This window comes from Dryobates pubescens, chromosome 1 (genome assembly GCF_014839835.1).
Source record: "Dryobates pubescens isolate bDryPub1 chromosome 1, bDryPub1.pri, whole genome shotgun sequence".
Taxonomy (NCBI): Eukaryota; Metazoa; Chordata; class Aves; order Piciformes; family Picidae; genus Dryobates; species Dryobates pubescens.
Genome location: NC_071612.1, coordinates 51,407,406 through 51,428,151, shown reverse-complemented (window position 1 = coordinate 51,428,151; position 20,746 = coordinate 51,407,406). Strand labels below are relative to the sequence as shown.

At 37.3% G+C, this 20,746-nt stretch overlaps 1 protein-coding gene across 10 annotated transcripts in view; it reads left to right on the top strand.

Annotated features, from left to right (window-relative positions):
- MARCHF1 (membrane associated ring-CH-type finger 1) overlaps positions 1-20,746 on the top strand; it is a 216,199-nt gene that overhangs the window by 81,297 nt on the left and 114,156 nt on the right. For 2 of the 10 annotated variants that reach the window (XM_054165802.1, XM_054165771.1), the window contains exons 1-2: positions 15,058-15,202; positions 15,479-15,687. The exons of 5 other annotated variants lie outside the window; for them this stretch is intronic. In XM_054165802.1, coding sequence (XP_054021777.1) covers positions 15,589-15,687 — 99 coding nt within the window. In that variant the 5' untranslated portion in view covers positions 15,058-15,202; positions 15,479-15,588. Of the gene's footprint in view, positions 1-15,036; positions 15,203-15,478; positions 15,688-20,746 lie in introns of those variants that run through there. 3 more of the 10 variants (XM_054165778.1, XM_054165786.1, XM_054165752.1) reach the window with 3 other exon arrangements.

Below are 20,746 nucleotides of genomic sequence, written 5' to 3'. Positions count from 1 at the left end.
CTTTTTGCTGGAAATAATTCCATGCTGTTAGTTGTGATACTGTAAAAATGGTGAGAAGCAACTATATAATTTATCGAGATATCTAGATTATGGTGGCAATTACTTCATTGTGATCAGGTATTGTAGTTTTTTTCAAAAGGGTGTTTATGTGTATCATTTCAATTAATATTAGTTAGTGAATAAATAAGAAAACAAAAATATTTTTCTGTCTCTTTTTCACCTCAGCTGGGTTGTTCTGTCTTCAGCTAACCACCATCAAAATAGTGTTTCTGGTCTGTGCTTATAAAAGATCAAAACTTAAGGTAACAATATGCTCCATGTTAAATTAGTAGCAGCACAAAATCTACTTCTATATGTTTATAAAAGCATGAGAATTTCTAAACATGTGAGCCACTTATTTTGACAGAAATTTAAGAGCACAAATATTCTTTTTACACAAACAAAGTTATAATTATTTCTCTTTATGAAAGACATATTTGTGCACAGCAACAGAGTTCATTTTCTCTGATTACTTCCATTGTGGGTTCTCTGGAGCATTTATCTTTCCTCCTCCCTATTCTTGTCATGCCCTCTGAAAAAACAGGTTTGAAACAGCTTCTCTTGATTCCACTAAGAATACAGGGTTGAGTCATTTATTTGGAGATCCTGATTAGAGTCCTGTGCAAGTTGGCAAAAGGTGAAACTTATTCTGATGAAAAAGAAAATAACCACATTACTGAAATTAGCTCTAATTAAGATTTTGGTGATCACTGAAGATGAATCTTCTGCTGCTCTCTCCATGCCTTTCTTTTGTGTTTCTGAACTAAACTTAGACTTGAACCTTAATCTTGTACGTTAGCTGGCATATGTTGGTTTCTGTGGTGTTGGTTTCTGTGAATACATTTACAGTTTTTAACTGTAGCACTTTTACATACTGGAAGCATTTTCCTAATCATAAGCTAGTGGAAAGCTGTCTTACAGGGTAAGGAGAACAGAATTATTGTAAAGGTCTTAATATTTTTTTTCTTCATTACTTATTATGTAGAATCTTTTAAAAGTAAAGGATACACTGAAGAACATAAGTTGATATATCTGAACTGATGACCCTGAGAAATACCACAGCTGTCCCTAGTGTTGCTTGTTAATTTACTTCTCCTTGTTAAAATCAGACAGACATAACTATGATTTGCTGAAGGAAAAATAGGTGGACAGGCTCCATGAATCCTATGTGTCAACTATATGATGCCAAATTTCAAACAGTGGTGCTGAAAGCAGTGGTCAGGAAAAAATGTCCTGTAAGATAAATGTGGTAACACAGGAAAGCATAGCAATGCAACTAAAACAAAATATTTTATCCTTTGGGGCCAGCATGTAGGCACTGTTTTACTTCAGGTATAAACTTCCTAAATCCCAGATAGTGTCAAAATGCAAGTGCAGCTACCAGAATGGTGCTAGTGATCACAGGCACAGTTAATGAACTGCCAGGCATGGCTTCATAAAGTGCTGAGCACAATGAAAGCTGGGGAATTGTGCAAGCTGCCTTGGAAATTATGTGGTTGACAGGTTAGAATAAGCAATGCCAAATTTCAAAAAGTGCTGGTGAAAAGAAAGAAAGACACAAGAAGGAACTAATAAAAGGAACTAATAAAGGAACTTTGAGATCCAGTGAGTACTTCTAACACATTTCTCTCTTTTTTTTTTTTTAATCTATTGCTTTTCAAATTCATCAGAAAACAAGTTCTTAGTTTATTTTCAGTGTTGTGAAAATATACATTATTTCTATAATTCTTCTTTTGTTGTTGTGGATAATAAGTTTCTGATCAGTTATGTATTGGTTTACAGAATGCACAGGTAGGAATTATGAATACTTTGATTCCCTTGTTTAGCTTGATGTGCTTATGGTATATGCTTCCAATTTATGCAATAAGATTTGGCTGCACAGCCTTCCTGAGTCTAAACTTGCATCTCCCTATGAGGGTGACTGTCTTGAATATGCTACAAAAGTAGCTTGGAAGGGAAGTAGTGATTTATACTTCACATACTGATTACACTCACTGGATATTACTCCACAATTAATTCATTGCAGGAAAGGATGCCTGGGACTAAGCCAGTGAAAAACGGTTTTGCTGAGTAACTTTGAAAGTAATTTGTCCCACAAACAAGGCATAATGGTCTTAGGAAAAGCTCAATGAAATTTTTTTTTTTTTTGCTTAATTAATACCAGTTAACAGGTACAGCAATTTTAGGTGAGATATGGTATTGTTAGTCTGTATCTCTACATCTTATACTACCTTGCTTTAGACAAAGACCATTTGTTTCACCTTGCCAACAGATGAAAAGTTTAGCTCCTATATTGATGTGCACAGTGTGAAGGGATGGTGTTGTCACAGAGATGCAAGATGTGCTACAGGACCTCCAGAATGCCCCCACAAGGATGTTCACCTCTGTGGAGCCATGTGAGGAACTTGTTTTGAACCACTGAAAGCTGAACACTTCTGAGCAAACTCATATTGATAGAGAAGCAACTTACAGTTTCTTTCTTCGTGCTGCCTAGAAGTTGATGTCTCACTGAGCATGTGTCTATATCCTTTGAAGAAAAGTTTAAGGCTGACTGTCTCAGAAAGCAGCATTCTGCAGGGTCACTTTTGCCATAGTCTGCTGATATAGTCTGGGGACTGTAGTGGCTGTGGCTTTCTATGCCTTCCAAAGCTAGAGAGGGTGATTGTGATTATTAATGTAATGAGCCAGAGGCAGCTGTTTTGTGGCCTGATTCATGAGAGAATGGTTTAAGGATCCTGTTTCTGCTGCCACCTCAGTAGTTTCCTGGAAGAAAAGGCAAGGTCTTTGCACTAAACTTGAATGGTAGAGGCAAATGTATACTTCTGTAATTATTTTGATTGCAGTTTATTCTCATAGGCTATTTCAGATAAACCTACACTGCATGAATCATAAGAAATTACTAGCTAGAACACAGATTTATCATGTCAAGAGGTGCTTTTGCTCCACAAGTAACTAGTTCTCCATTAATGTAATAACCGTGCTTCTAACTTCTGAGGGTTTTGGTTACTTTTGTGGGTGAGTTTTAGTTGTTTTACTTTGGGGGGCTTTTGGGTTTGTGGTTTTTGTTGTTGGTTTTGTGTTGATTCATCTGTTCCTTGCAAGAGCATTGTTTTTAAACTGTGTAGTCATCTTTGCTAGGCTGCTTGTATTTTAAAATTTTGTATGACTTCTATACTCCTCAGGCTTTAATATATCTCTTTTGTACAGCAGGTTTTCCACACATTAGCTGGAGTTTGTGTAATATGGTCTGATAACTGCTCATAGTGTATGCTTTCAGATGGATACCAACCATGTGTTTTTGCCACACTGAGCGCATTATGTGGATAGTAAATCATATTTCAGTCCTGAGAATAAAAACAGGAGACTGACAAACCCAAACCTGGTAATTTAGGCTTTCAATAACCTCTTCTGACTCTCTGAAAAATGCACTTATTTGGTTAGAAAAAGAAGGAAAAAAATGTGTTTGAAATTGTTTTTGGGAAGGATAACTTCTGAAAGTCTACTGGAGAGCAAATGTAATCTTTTTTCTGATTGTTGTTGATTGATATGAGCAAATCATGAAAAATTGTGCATGAAAGGTGAAACTGTTGTGCAGGGAAGATTGACATTCAAGGTGCTTAGTGGAACTGTAAGGAGCTGTAACTAGTACTTGAGTCTCCTCAGGTTCGATTTTCTACCAGTGATTAAGTAGTTGTGTAATTACAGTGCGAAGTACTTTTCATAGTATCCTCACCTTGCACAGATGTTCACTAGAAAATGTAATCCTTTTGTGTTGTGTTGAAGAGAATTCTTTTTTTTTATTGCAGCTTGAAAAAATAGAAAAATATAATGGCACATTATATTTAGTGTTGTCTCCCAAAGCAAAGCATCCAGACAGAAGTTGGATAAAAGTATTATTAAATTAATTTTTCAATATTTAGAAAGCTTGGTAATGCGTAACACAAAGAACTCTAGGACTTAAATCTGTGACAGAGTTCTGTTACTTTGGAATGAATATTTTGTAGATACGTAATCTGAAGAAATAGAAAATGGAGAATTTAGAAATACAGACAGAGCGCCAGTGATTTGCCTGCGTGTTTGTGTTGAAAGGTGCTTTTCCATTAGGAAATGTATCATCCTTCTCCTGCCTAGACCCACCCCTCCACCTCCCATCTGAATTACCACTGTTAGAAACCTAGTTCCATGGAAAACTGACAGGAAAAACAAACCCCTGCAAATCTTTTGTTTTCTTGATCAATAAGCATCACTTGACTGATTGTTATTTCAGTACTGCTTTTTATAAAATGTTCATGAGTTTAATAGTAACCATTGAACCATTGCAGCCTTCAGAACAGGAGCTTGAGGGATTTGTTTTCTGAATCTGAATCCACTACATTTTAAAATAAGAGAGCTGTATTGTGATAGTAAACTCCAAGTTAGTATGGTAATGTCCATCTAAGTGTAATAACTAATTACAGAATTAGGTGGGCATCATAACAATAAATTTTATTTGATTAGAAATTAATATCTTTGTAATAATTGTATGGCTCTTCTTGTGGTATGCTGCCTCAGATTTTTGGTGAAATTATAAAAATCTCTTTTTTGGTCTTGTAGTTGAATAAGCCTTCAACATTATCTGGAAAATATAAGGAGGGATGAAGAAGAAAAGGCATGTGTATGTGCAGGAGAATGTTATATCACACAGTTCTAAACTTAATTATCTTTATTTAATCAGAAATGTATTCCATATTTGTTAAAGAAACAGCCTTTTATGATTTCATTAAGCTTCTCAGGCATGTAGAGTTTGAGCCAGGGAATGTGCTTTGTTTTGAACTCAGTCAGCAACCTCTATAAAAATATTTAATTAACTTTTTGCCAATGCCTATATAGTTCCATTATACTCAGAAGGCGGGATGAGCTCCCTCTGGTGGCTCATTTATATTGAAGAGCTGTTCTTGAGTATCTGTTTACTCAAGTGAACAAAGATGCTGATCCCAGGTATCAGCCAGCCATCAGTTCCTCGTGGGCTTGCGTTTTAATTGAAAAACATCAATAATTTTCATATGTGGTGAAACATCAGCATTTAAATTCACAACAGTTTCAATTGGTTAGCAAAATAAAGAAAGAGGTGCTGAGCAATAAATTAAGCAAATAAAACTAAATTACTTCCTTCTAAGTCTATATCGCACAATAGGTGGGTGGTGGCAATTTAGGGGTGGTAGTAATTTAGGTGAGGCACCCATTTACAATAGTGCTTACTCTTAAGAAATATTTGGATGTTAAAGAAAATTATTCAAGAATATGAAGTCTGCATTTTTAAAATAGTTCAATTCTGTAGCTGAACTACAGATTGAGTTATAATGAATCTTAGCATCAAAATTGATTTAAGCTATTCTGTAGCATTGAAGAGAAGCATAATACATTTTACTTATAAATAGTCAGCTTAAAGTTATGAAGCTGGGAGACTTTGTGGGGCAAAACCACCAGCAAGTTTAAAGTGAATTTGCCACCTCTGTACTGTTAGTTTCCACAGAGCCTTTCAAACTCCATTGTAATTTAATGGGATTCTTATCATACCGACAGTAAAGCCTCCTCTCTTTGAAGCAGTGAAAGAATTTTCAAAGCCAAACAACATGCAGACTGGACAGATATAGTTGTTTTATTTAGCTGTTTTCAATAAAACTGATTACAGAATAGAATATGAAAAATTAAAAATTGTAGTTATTTGAATATGAATGTTTGTTCAAAGAATTCTGCTCTGTTGTTTCTGAAGGAAAAGAGGAGGAAGAAGTAACAGCAGATGGGAATACAAGGGAAATAGCAGCATTTAACAGTTACAGAGATGCAAATAATGGGAAAGTCGCAGTATACCCAGCAAGAGATACCTGTAGGACATCAAGAAGAAATATGTTACAAAAAAGTGTTTTGAATCAATATTCATCTGCATTTTGAATTAATGTCATGCATTTTTTCATGTCCCTTAAACATTCTAGCAATTGAGATTCACAAAGATGATATGCTTATCAGACACAGAAAATTTCTAAAAGGACACTTTCACAGATAGACCTGGTTGTAAGACTATTATTTTTTTTTGTCACAATTTGTGCATCTGTATTAATGCATGTATTTACATGATTGAGAGCACAGTTCATCATACAGTCTCTAATATTCTGTGCACCTGAATACCCGCTTTAAACTCAACCAAATTTTGTTTTCCAATCTAATTATATGTAGCCAGTAACAGAAGCAGGTGAGTTAGCAAATAATAATTTCCGGTTGTGCAGATTTTTAGAACAGTTTCCCACTGTGTCCATATTCACCATTTGCTCAATGTTGGTGAGCAGAACTTTGAGAAGTGAAAAATCTAATTATTGAGGAAATTACTGGTATAGTTTTTTTCCGGACTAAGAAGAATAGGAAATAACTTGCTCAGTGCACCCTGGGACTATTTACATTTTTTTCAGCTGATGATAATTAGCATTTTGCAGTCATTCTTTGATTAAGAAACACACTGATCCTTTTAATCAGTCTATGCTCCTGGCTGATACCAAACCTCTTTTTCCTGCTTCACCAGCGTTTAACTGTGTTGCTTGTACTACTGAACTTCATCCTGTTGATAATGCTTTCACCTAAAACATTGTCCAGGTCTTCCAGCATCGTGGCCTGGCCACCCTCTGCGTTAACTGATAACTTTGAATTTTGGGCTAAGAACTTGAGTCTGTTCATATTGAATAATTCTGCAATTCTTTAAGGCTGTTGGATTCAAGTTAACCTAAAACTAAACAGGTGCTTTCCACTGCTCTCTGCATTTTGAGATTTCTGTTGTAAACACTGCGTAGTACCTTTTGTTAGTGAGCTGTTAAAATGGCTTTTACATGTATGTCATTAAGAAATGGGAAATAATGGGGGGAAAATGGTAAATAATGCCTAAAGTAGTAATTTCTTTATTTACTCTCTTTTCTGTAATACTTTTAGTAAATAATTTTTATTTTTTTTTCTGTAGTAAACATTACCAAATAACTCAATAGATGTTTTCTGAACAATTAGATTTGTGTTTGCACTCTGAAGCGGACATGACAAGAGCATTTTGATTTTGTGTTTGTATGCTGGTGGACACATGCAAGACAGTGGGACATGCTGATTACTTCCATCAGTATGAATCCAGGAACATAATTACATACAGTGTAGTTTTAGGAAATGATCCCACTTTTATATTGCTGGAGATCAGTAATGTTTGTAAGCAGAGTGTTAGTGGAGTGGTTAGTGTTCATCAGGAAGGTAGAACCACTTGAACTGGAGAGGTGATAGGACCACTTAGTACTTGTGGGCTTAGACACAAGTTGGGTACTGCAAATGTGGTAGAATCCCTGTCTGTGTAGTGAGTAGCTAAGTGCCGATGCAGCATAAGAAGTAGTTTCTTGAGTGGATGCTTTAACTGCTTGATTTAATTTCTTTTGTAATGTAAATTTATTGAATACATATTCTGCCCATTCTGCATAGAAGTTTATTGGCTTTTTCTGTTTGTTTTCATAAAACAGAGATATATTTAAGCAAAAATTCCAGATTGTCCCTCTAACTTGTAAAAGAAACTATGGGCCATTTTTAGAACTTGACAGAGTCTTCCTTTGCCTGCTATTTCATGGGGACACTGTAGGTAAAATTTAGATAAAGTAAACTTAGTACAAACTCTGTGTTGGAGGCATCCATGAAAGTTTTGGTGTTTTTAACAGTGGAAATCAGGAATTGCTGTTGATTCTTCTGTCTAGGAGACAATAAATGTAATTGGTTTTAACAGCCAGGCACCACATTTTATCCAATTTGCCACTGTAACATCATTGCATATCTCACTTTAATCAAATCTAAATTTCAACTAGGTAAATTTTTATTTATTGCACTGGGAATATTTTACTTCAGTCTCAGGTAGTATTTTTAAATTTTTTTTTTATTCATATCCTTCCATGACCTTGGACTTTTAGTGCTCTGAAGTTGCTTAGGCAGTATATCTGCACTGACTACACAAGTGGTGAATAGGTTCTTCCCAGTTTGCAGTGACTTGTTTTATCCTTTCTGTAGAGGAAAAAGAAAATCTATGCTTAGTAATGCTGTTGATTGAAATACGTGTAACAATGTGCAACAGCAGATAAATGGTAACACAGAAAAAATATCCAAAGACATTGATTTGAAACTTTTAATTGCTTTCTTCCTTAATACCTTTAATACACCTGTCTTCATATTAAATTATGTGGTACTTCTCAGCACTCCAGTCAGTTGTGAAGCTCAAGGTGGGTAAAGGGGAAAGCTACCAAACCCCCTCTGAGGATCCAATAGCATGATAGCTACATTCAAGTCTACATTAACTATGTATAGCATTTTAAGTGACTTCTGATATGACATCTCACAGCCATTTGTTCAAATTTGTGACAAAGGCAAATTCTATTAATTTCTTTTAAACAACTTTTTAATTTTGCTTTTGATGAAGACTGACTTACACAAGAGTTCAGCCTAAAAGTCTTTCATTCCTGACTCTTTGAAGCCATCCCACATTGCAGAGTAGTATTTAAGACTTACTGGTCCGGGTAGCAGAGAACAGCAGATTTTCCCATGCAGCAAATCTAGAGGAATTTTTTATTTATCTAACAATTTCTTTTGGTTCTAGTATCATGTAACTTGAGGATGCTATGAAGCACAGGGAATTGGTTTACATCAGTGCCGTATGGTCTGCATCAGACAGATGCTAAAGATATTTAAAGTTTAGATGTTTGAAGCTTCTGCTAGTTAAAGTGACTGTACAGCGGTTGTTTTGTAGTGCTGGCATCCACTTCCAGAGCTGCTGTAGCAGTTGCTTCTGTGTGTCTTCACAGAGAAGTTATCACAGAGAATTAACCAGGTTGGAAAAGACCCTCAAGATCATCGAGTCCAACCCATCACCCAACATCATCCAGTCAACCAAACCAGTCTTATTCTGCCTCAACCAGTCTTATTCTGAACACTTCCAGGGATGGTGACTCCACCACCTCACTGAGCAGCCCATTCCAATCATTCCAATTGCCAATCTCTCCTTCTGGGAAGAATTTCCTCCCAACATCCAGCCTAAACTGCAAAATTGTTTTAGGATCATAGAATTTTTGGAGTTGTAGTGGACCTCAAGGATCATCTACTTCCAATCCCCCTGCCATGGGCAGGGACCTCTCACACTAGATCAGGTTGCTCAGAGCCACATTCAACCTGGCCTTAAAAACTCCCAGGGAGGAGGCTTCCACCACCTCCCTGGGCAACCTGTGCCAGTGCCTCACCACCTTCACCATGAAGAACTTCTTCCTAATATTCAATCTGAATCTACCCATTTCTATTTTCTTTTCCATTTCCCCTAGTCCTTGCATTACCTGACACCCTAATAGTCCCTTGCCCACCCCTTTTTCCCCTCCAATCCCAGAGCACCTGGGCTCTGTTGGAGTCTCCTCCTACCCCAGGTGTGGCCACTTTGCCCTCCCCACCCACTCCCCTATTTAATCCCCCAACGGAAGGGCAGCAGCCCTAAGCTGAGCCCATCTGGGCTGAGGATCCTCCTCTCATCACTGGTGAGTGCCCATGGTGCACACTGGGTGATGGTGGTGGTGACAACAAAGGCCGGGGGGCCTGGTGGCCCCCCGGTTGTTAGGACCAGAATTGATGACTACTGTGACATTATCCACGGGTGCTGGCTGGGATTTGATGATTTCTGAGGTCTTTTCCAACCTTCTCAATTCTATGATTGTATGATTCCTTACTGGGGCTGAGCTCCTCTGTATGGTAGCTTGGCTGGTTGAGGGTCTTGCCCCTGGCTCTGGAATGGGTGCAAAAATAGTGGTGGTGGAGCAGAAGCTGTTTAGGCAGGGTGCAGGATGGTGTAGAGAGAGCAGGAGCTGCTTTGGGAAGATGAGGTGGGGGAAGCAAGGACAAATGATCTTAATTTACAAATTATTATGAATTATCTTAATTTAAGTCTTTCCAAGGATGTGATACAAAGCGAATGTAACTACTGCTTTTAGGTCAGAATTGTGTTTAATTGCTCTTAGAAAAACTTCTAATGTAGAAACAACAAAATATTCATGATATTTTGGTGGGGTTTTTTCGTTCCCCTCAGAGGGGACCTGATCACAGTCAGCCACAGTTAACTGTTACAAAACAGAAACATCATTCTATTCAGAAAATGGCTCCTAATCCTAACAGCCATGAATGTGTGTATTTAGGAACACTCACTTTGACTGTTGTTACTTTTAATGAAAATAAAGATAAGACCAAAAAAGAAGAGCTATTTGTCACTACTTATTCTTCTTGTTTCTGCTGTGAGAGTTTTCAAGATATCTCATTGAGCTTCATCTTATATCTTTATTTGCCTGCACAGTTTTTCTTTTCCCTTTGCATCTTTCTTCATGATGATTAGCACCATGCCTCCAAGAGAATCACCTGTAGCCAGTGCAAACCTCAACATACTTACAGGAAGGCTGGAAAGGGTCTTTTCATAAAGAATGGTTTGAAGCTGAGGGAGACCAGGGTTAGGCTGAATCTTAGGAAGAAGCTCTTTAGTATGAGGACAGTGAGACTCTGGAATAGGTTGCCCAGGGAGGTGGTGGGTAACCACCCTGGGGATGGCCAAGGCCAGGCTGGATGAGGCCTTGAGTAACTGAATCTAGTCAAGAAGAGTCACTGCCCTTGGTGGGAAGGTTGGAGTAAATGATCTCAAAGGTCCCTTCCAACCTAAGCCATTCCATGATTCTGTGGTATGACTAACAATGTCTTTCACCAGAAACACTCAAGATACCTCCAAAATATTAATTTGGTAAATAAAATAGAGACAAACCCATTATTTTTTCCCCACTATCATCCACTTACTAAAAACTTCTGAAGGTTGGCAACGTGATACACAAGAACACATGGACGATGTGGCCAGGTCCTCTTGGTTACTGCACAAGGTAAAGGCTGCCTGGCCAAAGCATTGTGGCTGCCCTGATTTAGTTTCCTGAGCAGTCATGATGGCACCAAGGATCACAGAGCTAGACGAAAATTAGACTAATTCTGCCCTTTTTTTTTTCCCCCATGCAGAATTAGACCTACTTTCACCTGCCTTTGTAAAGTAGTGCTGACCCTCACTTTACCACAGGCCTGTCTGAAAAGGAGCTCAGCCAGGAAATCCAGCACCCCTGTTTCTTCCCAAAACTTATTAGTCACCAGATCTACTTCAGCTTCAAAAAATGTGAATATGTATCCAAAATCAACTTTGTAGATGAATTTTGCTTCCATTACATTACATCTTAGATGTGGATGTAAGACAGGCTGAGAGTCACAACAGGTAGCCTGCATTTCATTTCTTTCTGTTATCCCCTCAAAACTTCATGTAAGAGAGTAACTTATTTCAAGGGAAAGAAAACTTCATTAATTGTACGGGAGTTAAAGTGAGCTTCTTTCTGACTTTTACTTCTTGCTGAATTTTGTACTGATTTTGTATGTGGAGAAATATTCTGCAGAAAAGGGAAAACTTCAGTTTAAAGGGCATTATTGGAAGTATATAATATGTAATTTGTCTACATGTAAATGAATAAAGGTGTCTGAATGCATACTGGTATGTAACCTTAATTTTTAGCCATATGCTATTAATTTTCATAGCCTGGCAGCAAACTTAATTTAAAATTGCAAGCAGGATTCCTTTCTTTATGGCTGTTGTAGAAATTATTTTGAAATTCACTCCAACAATAATTATCTTCTTATTGTTTGCATTTGTTACATGCTTTACCCTTTTGTAATTTGTCAGCACTGCTGGTCAGAAGCAAGAGGGTCAATGGCTTTAGTGCGCTTGTTAATGTCAGAGGTAAACAGAGGGGATCCTCCACCTTTGACTTTGTACTTTATACAAGGATATATCTAGGACTGCAGTGCTTCTGAGTACACTAATGGATTACCCAACCTCTTTTTCATAAAATCATTTTGTTTTTTTGTGTTCTTAAATGAAATTGTCATAAGAACAAATGGATTGGTAGAGTTAATCTTAATTATTTTTTTATTAAGGAAATTAAGGTAATATAGATGCTGAAGGTAATATATGAAAGTGACTCTTGAGAACACTGGAAGTATATACTAGAGGAGAGGCAAGTTGTTATCTTAATGGGTCTGCAAACATTTATGAGGGTGCAAAATCTTTCCGGTTAGTACAGGGAGAATAGTAAATACAGTGTTTGCAACTTTCCTGTATAATTTCTGAGGACAGGGAAACTCAGTCTTAGATCTTAGGACTATAAGCTATAGGTCTATGCCTCTTTATACAATGTATGTTTGTATCAAATAGATATTTTTGAGATGTCCTGTGGAGCCCAAACTACCAGGTTCTAAGGATTTTATGTCCATAGTGATAATGTTGGGGGTTTAAAATCCAGTATGGTTTTCGTCTTGATCATATCGTCTTTACAGATGACTTTAAGCTGAGTAAACCAGAATTAGAACTATCTATTTCATATAAAAGAATTTATTATTTAGGTAGCACTTGATCTTGTTGAACCTCATGTGGTTCACCTGGGCCCACCTTTCCAGCTTGTCCAGGTCCCTCTGGATGGCATCCCATCTCTCGGGCGTATCAACAGCATGGTGTTAGAATTCTGATGTCTTTTTTCTGTCTGATTCTTAGGGAAATACTTTCAGGCATGGTTTTCACAGTGAATGTACCTGTTCTGTGTGTGGGAAAGGACATAGCATTGGAGCCATGGGGGGAGGGAATAGATGAAGAGGTTGCATGTGTTGCAGGCTGGAGCAGAAACACACTGTCTACAGATGTGGAACAGACCTGTGTTGTGAGTCACCAGGAAAATGGTTCTTTTTGTCTTTATTTCCATCGTGGTCACCAAGATCTGACTGGTACTGTTCATAAAATACATAATTCTGTGTAGTAAACTTGAAAAAGCAGAGAGGCAACACGAAACTGAAGTGTGGGTCAGAAATATGATCCCAACCCAACCTCTGCTACTGATGTCTATGGCATGTTTGTGAATATATCCCTTATCTTCAACAGCTTTCTTACCATGAACCAGTGAAGCTCTCATATTTCTATGTGTAGCCATATGAGGCTTGAATGTTTTTTGACTTGTTTTAGCATTTGGGCTAGAAAGAGCATGTTCGGCAAATGTAAAGTCAGGACAATCACACATTAATTTGAAGTCTCCACATGGCAAACAAATGTAATTAAGCAGTTAAGCAGAATGCAGGCATGGATTTAATGCTAAACTCTACCCCTTGTTGCCAAGTAGGGTTTTTTAATGTAATTTTTAATGGCATAGGTGCAGAGAAAAAAGGGCCACAAAACTTCATCATTTAAAAATAACTAAGATCATCACATCCTTAGAGGTCTTTATTCTGTCTAAAACTAACATAGATGGGATTAAAGAGATTAATGTTTAACCTAGAAATCTCTGACTTGAATCTCAATTTCAGATAATTTAGAATACATAATTATTGGCACAGTATCAAAAGGCATGTTGACTTCTTCAAGCTTAACAAAATGTGGAAACAGACTCTACAGGAAAGCTCTGTTTTAATATCTTAATCCCTCTAGTTTTCTATCAGTCTTTTTATCAAAGAGATAAGTGTTCATCATGACAAATCAGAGTTAGGTTTAGGGATTCTTAATCCAGTTGTTCCTCAGAGGAAGGAAAAGATTTTGTCTATAGCTTTACCACTTTCTGTTAAGCTAATAAGAAATTCCCTTTACTTTATAACATATCTTAAGATGAACAGCTAAACTTTACCAGTCTGGTATATGACATTTCTTGTCTTTGAATACTGTTAGGATATTTTTTTTTAATATTACAGCTGGTTTGATGAGCAGGAGTTTGTCCCTTTCCTCCCCTCCCCCTGATTTATATGAAGAATTCAGAAAAATTTTCCTGTGTACACTGGAAGCTGTTTAATCTCACATTCAAATGAGTATTGAAATATCAGAGACTAAAAGTAGAATAGGCATGTAAAATAGAACTACAAATGTGTAAAGGAGCTATAGACTTAATTTTTTAAATATATAATGTATTTTATGATTATGGATATATGCATATAATATATATTTTGCAGGATCTATAGGCTCCTAGTTCAGAATATGATTGTAAGCTCTGTTAACTAAGACCGAGAAATAGTAATGAAAGTAGTGGAACAGTGAATCAACAGTATTTTAAATCCTACCCACGTGGCTTTGTAAGAAAATCCTGGCTGAATATAATGCTGTTATTTCTTGTTAGAATTCCAAGGGCAAGTGCCTACCTCTGGAAATCAAAATGATTTATTTAAAGGCTTGGGTAATACTACTTTAAAAATATTTTTAATTTCATAATATATTAAAATATTTTTGGTGTTTGCTCTGGTTTTGGTGGTGTTTCAATTATTTTTTATATAGGACTAAGAATTTTATTTATGATTTAATTATTTCTTTGATATTTTTGTTTACAATCACCTTTGCATTCATAATATTTATCAAGAATAATACATTTTTAAAAGAACTATAATTGCTAAGCTTCCTTTCTTCATATCCATTTTTGTAACATAGCACCTGGGGCATTCTATATTTTGCATTTCAGATGGAAGGGAGATTCTGAAATATTTTGCTCCTGGGCATTTTACTTCTTTTAATTGAGAGAACAGACATGTAAATGACATTTTCAGAATGCATGTGACTACTGTAAAGACACGTGTGTGCCTGCCTTTGCCTTCTTATGCTGAGCTTTCTTCTGATGATGTCTCGTGAAACAATGGGTGAAGCAAGGGGTTAACTTTTTACTATCAACCTAGGAAAAGCAGATTTTCAATCCCTCCCAGTCTTGTCTTCCTTTTTTACACCTCATTCGCTCACTGCTGCTCTTCACTTCAAGGCAGATCCTTTGACCTAAGCAGATTATTGTAGACGCATGAAGGACACAGCAAGCTATCTGTGCTTTTAAAGGAGGAGATTTTGACTCCAAAATAGGACACTAAGCTTTTCAGCCTTATGCTGCTTTACCTAGTCAGCACGAGGCAGTGTCTGCAGGTCCTTAGGGGACTCCTGTGGAATCGAATGGGAAACAAAAGGAGAAGTAGCAGCCGCTGCAAATGTGGGAGCCTGTGCCATTAGAGGGAAGCAATTGCTAATAAGGTCCTTCGAGACCTGGGTTTCCTTGGTTTCCATGGCAGTTATTAGGTAACACAGAAACTGACTTGTCTCCCACCATGCTACTGGGGGATAGGGGGGCAAGGTGGTGCTCCAGGGACACAGCAGAGAGTTATGACTTGCAGCAACTCATCACTGAAAGCATGTGAAACTCTCTGGACTATTGTGCCTTACTTCTTCGTTTGCCATTTCCTGTTTATGTTTGCAATTTGTTCTGCTTTTTTGCCTTTTTTTTTTTTTTTTAAATGGAAGACCCTGCCATATGCTAAATGGTTTCTCAAATAATATTTTCCCCTTTTTATTTAGAGCTGAGCTTGGCAAAGCAAGGATATGAACAATTATGCAGGTGGGCTACTCAGGGGGAGTGAAGATATAAGGCATCCAAACAGGTATTGGCAACCTGCAGCACTGTAAAAATGCCCCTCCAACAGATTTCTGTAGTTCCAGCACGGGAGACTGCCAGCAATGGGAGAAGTTCAATGGGCAGAAACAAAGAGAAGAGCAAGGAAGTCGAGGTAAGAGGAAGATTTCAATTTGCTATGGTAGGATGAGTCTTCCTTTGGTAACCAGGGGGTTTGGCTGCTCAGGAGGATGTGGCATGCCATAGCATTGCACAGTACACATAGGTGCAGCATGCTTTGGCACACTGAAGCAAGCTCCTATCATAACACCTCATCATTACAGGAAAAAAGAAAAGGAGCATTACTGAAAAAAAAAAATTAAAAAAAAAAAAGGAAGTTGCAAATTGAATTATTGAATTAGGGGGGTTTAACATTTTTTAAAATGCATGCAGTCTGCTAGTACTGACAAACAGTAATTCTTGTAAGCTGTGAAGTAGCAGTTTCTTCAGAATAGGTTAGACAAAAAAGTAGTTTTAATAAGATTCCTGCAATTGTTTAAAAGCAGCAAAAATACATGCTGAAGACTTTCTAATGTGTGCTATTCCTAGCAAATGTAGGCATGAGCTCTATAACTTAGTCTTTATTATAATTCAAAAAACATCAGTATTTGTCTTTATCTCTTGACTGACTTTCTGTTATTCATAAACATAAAAATATTGTTCCATCAGTAAATATCATATCCTGTTGTTTTCTAGTAAAGCAGACACTCAGTTCTTATTAATGATTAGAACATAAAGTACAGAAAATGTTTGCAATTTTGATGGTATTTTTACCTGAAGAAACTCTTTTGCTATGTATAGATTAAACGTGCATCATGCAAGACTCTCCCCTCCTCCCTCCTCATAAAAGCATTCCCTTCCATCCCAAAACATGAAAACATAGTCTGTTTATAGATGTAGCAGTAAATGTACATAACATAGACATGTACATTTTAGAGACCTGTTTCTTATCTCTGGTTCTTTGTTCACTCTTGCTGTATGGAAAACAAGGAAGCACAGGGAAAACAAACATGATGTCTTTTAAGTATTATCTAAGAGCTTATGTGACAAACTGCATCCCTGAAACAAGTGATGTTTTGACTTTCTTCTTGTGGTTTATGGGATGTAATTTTCAGAGAATTGTTAAAATGGTTAAGTTCAACAGATGTTGAATACTCAAAGCATGTCTGTGTGACTTAAAAAGTATTGGTAAGATTGCAGGCTTTTTAATTTTTTTTTTTAAGATGCCTTTTTTTCTTAATAATTGTCTTTGAGAAGTTCACTGAGTATGATTATTCTGGTTTTGGTTTGAGCATTGATGTATAAGCAGTCTACTCTCCTGGAAATAAGCTCCAGTTGCTTACTGGTATCATTGTCATCAGAGTTCATAATGTCTAGAGGTTGGTGTTCTGAAATGGAAAACTCTTGCTTTGATTTGTTTTTATTCATCCATTAAGTGGTTGAAGGTAAAGGCTCAGGTGGAAGCTGTTGACCATAGAACTGCTGAGGTTGAAAGAGTTTGTTCCGTCTATTGAGACTCAAGAAGTGAAAAGCAGAAGTAAACATTGTTGCCTATTTCAGAGTTGCGCTCTGGCATTCTTTTAATTTGAGGTTGCTCAGGCCTGTGTAGATGGTCTTCTGTCCCCAGAATTACTACACAGCATGGTCCTCACCAAGGGAAACTTACTTGCTTGTGCTCTGTGTTTCTGTCTGTGTTGGTGAGGGGCTTCTGAGTTAATGGTATCTATTTCAGTGAGTAACTACATTCTCTTAATCTACATTAGCAATCATTTTGAGGTGAAAGCTAAATAAAGTAATTACTTAGGCTTCCTAAAGCAACAAGAGCATCAAGCTGGTCCAAATTCAGGAAGATGTGAAAAAATGAAATATCTGAAATGTATTCCAATTGCTAGGATAACAATTGTTAAGATTGTATGCCAAATTATGTTCTTGCTAGAGAATTGTAGATGATGTAATCACAACAAAAACTTATGAAGAGTTCATCTTCTAACTACAAAGTTTACTACAGTAAACTCTTTCTGAGTTCATGGTGAATTACATACATCTGGCTGATTTAAGAACCTCAGTTACATATGATTCATGATGCAACTCATTCTGTAATCCTTTTCCATGATTCTAGATCCTCACAGTAATGTTTTACCTAAAGGTTTTAATATGTGTCTATGTGCACGTGTCTGTGATTGACAAATATTGGTCTATTTTGAAGTGCAGCATTAATGATGAGCCACAAGGGCCCATAACAGATATCTGACCAATATTATGAGTAGAGGCATGATAACAATGACTAGAGGGAGCTCTTTAGGGCAGTCTTCCTATGCTGTATCCTTTGTGGGAGCAAAAACTTTAGTGCAACCTATTCCTGTAATTTTTGAGTGATTTAGCTCAATAATTAGCAGAAATTGGAACTAACAATGGATTCTGCCTCAAATTTAACTGCAGAACTTAATTGAGTGTGGTCTTAAAGATGAGGTATTTTTTTCCCATAACAAATTGATGAAATGGCTGAAGTGTCATATAACCTGTTGCAGCAACTCTGCATTAAATTTCCATATGCAGACAGAATCTTCTGATAGTTTCACTGATTTTAGTAAGGCTTAACACTCATTACTGCTACTTGTTTTGCCCAAGAAACATTTACATGAACAGGCTTTCTTTTAGTAATGCTGTTGGTAAAGATTATGGCAGAAATTAAGACCCAAGTACAGAGTATAGGGCTCATTCACAACATGATATGGACTTTTTTGATATTAAGCAGTTAATTCAGCTCCCTTCAATAGCTGAGAAACGACATAATTTTACAGTGAAATGTGCAATTGTGTTTCTGTGATGGAGAGAAACACCTGGGTGTTTGTTTTCAGATGATTTTTTTTAACGTAGCTATTACTCAAAGTGAATTAAGTCAGTAACCTAAAAATTAAGTGATGTCATCAGGATTCCAAAGGTGGTTGATTTTCTTTAATGTGATAAAAAACATTGAAGAAATACATATATGATTGATGAAATGCCTGCTCTTGCTGTTAATTTTGTTATTTATTTGTGAGCATAGACTGTGAAGATCTGTTTACACTGTTTTGTGGTTGGGCATGGATTAATATTCTAAAGTGACTTATGTGGAGAAAGAACTTTTCATACAGTAGAGAAAACTGGGCAGAGCAACTGCATGAAGTTTAGCAAAATTACTAACACTAACCGTACTTTTGTAAGGGTCATAGCATAAACTGCTGTGAGTAGAGTGGAAAAACAGACTAGAATGTTGTTTACTGAGGATGGTAGAAATAAGTTTATAAATGCCAACAGGAAATATCCTGATATGGCAGAGAAGATAGGACTTTCTGCCAAACTAGCACTCAGCTGCCAAGGCAAGCAGCTCCAGTGCCAACATGATCTGCTGCAAAGCACTCTAGTCCCAAACTGAGGGAATTTCACATTCAGACACAGCAGTTTGGACAGGGTTGTGTCCAGGTGGATATTGATATCTCCAGAGAAGGAGACTACACAACCTCTCTGGACAGACTATTCTGGTGCTCTGTCACCCTCAAAATAAACAATACAGTACATCAGAGAGAAAACAGCCTGGAAGGTTCTTGGGAGTATGTAAAAGATAACTTCCTGACACAGCTGGTGAGTGAGTCAACTAGGAAAGTTTTCCCACTGGATCTGTTGTTCATGAATAGGGAAGGATCTGGGTAATTGCAGGTCTCTCAGTTTGAACATGGTGCCACAGAAGTTTATGGAGCAGATCATCTTCACTGCTGTCACGTGTCATGTGCAGGACAACCATCAGCCCCAGTCACAATGGGTTTATGAGAGACAGGTCCTGCTTGGTGGGTGAGGGAAAGAAAGGCTGTGTATGTTATCTAAGCAAACTTCAGTAAAGCCTTTGACAATGATTCCTTGCAGCATCCACCTGAAGAAACTGGCTGCTCATGGCTTAGATAGGTGTACTCTTCCCTGAGTGGAAAAGAAAACCCCACACCAAAAAACCAAACCACCCCCTGTCTGGATGGTTGGTCTTAAGGAGTGAATGGTGTCAAATCCAGTTGGTGGATGGTCAGAAGTGGTGTTCCCTGGGGCTCAGTATTAGGGCCAGTTCTCTTTAATATCCTTATCAATGATCTGGATAAAAGAATTGAGTGAACCCTCAATAGATTTGCAGATGGCACCAAGGTGGATGGGAATATTGATCTGCTTGAAGGTAGGAGGGCTCTACAGTGAGATCTGGATAGGCTGGATGGATAGGTCAAGGCTAATGGTACGAGGTTCAGCAGGGCTAAGTGCCAGAATTTGCACTTGGGTTGCAGCAACTGCATACCAATGCTACAGGCTTGGGGAAGAGTGGCTGGAAACTACCCCATGGAAAAGGGTCAGGGTGTGTTGGTTTTCAGCTGAGTGAATATGGTCCAGTGGTGTGCCCCAGTGGCCAAAAGGGCCAACAATATCCTTGACTGTATTAGAAATAGTGTGGCCCGCAGGACTAGGGAAGTGATTGTCCACCCATACTCAACACTGGGGAGACTTCACCCTGAATACTGTGTTCAGTTTTGGCTCCTCATGACAAGGACATTGAGGTGCTGGAGGGTGTCCAAAGAAAGATATACTGCAAAGAGAGTAGTGCTTATAAATTTCAGTTAAATTATTTTCATGACAGTTGTGCAGTACATACAGAGATATTTGATACTTTCAACATGTCTGTAATTATTGAAAAAAAGAAAAGTGAAAGGTTTTATATTTCTGTTTATGTTGGTTTATTGTCATACAACCTTACATTAAACAATATGTTGGGTTTTTTTTGTTGTTTAGGCTTTTGTTTTGTTTTCTTTGGGGTTTTGTTGTTGTTTTTGATTTGTTGTTGGTTTTGTTGTTGGTGGTGGTGGTGGTGGTTTTTTTAGATAAATTTGTTAGTGGCTTTGGTCACTTTACCCAAAGGGGTAATTAAAGTAACTCTTGATGTATGAAAATGTCACTTATCCCAGTGCTGATGAAATATTTCTTCTCTGGATGGCTTGAGATATGTGATACAAGGAATAAAAGTCTTAGAATTTCAGGAAATTGATGAAATAAGTCTTCAGCCAGTTAGCAGGTGTTTGTAGTTTTGTTTCTGACTATCTTAAATTCTTGTCTTAAGGTTTCTTAGTTATAATTTAACAGACAAAAGAATATGCTTATTTATTTCT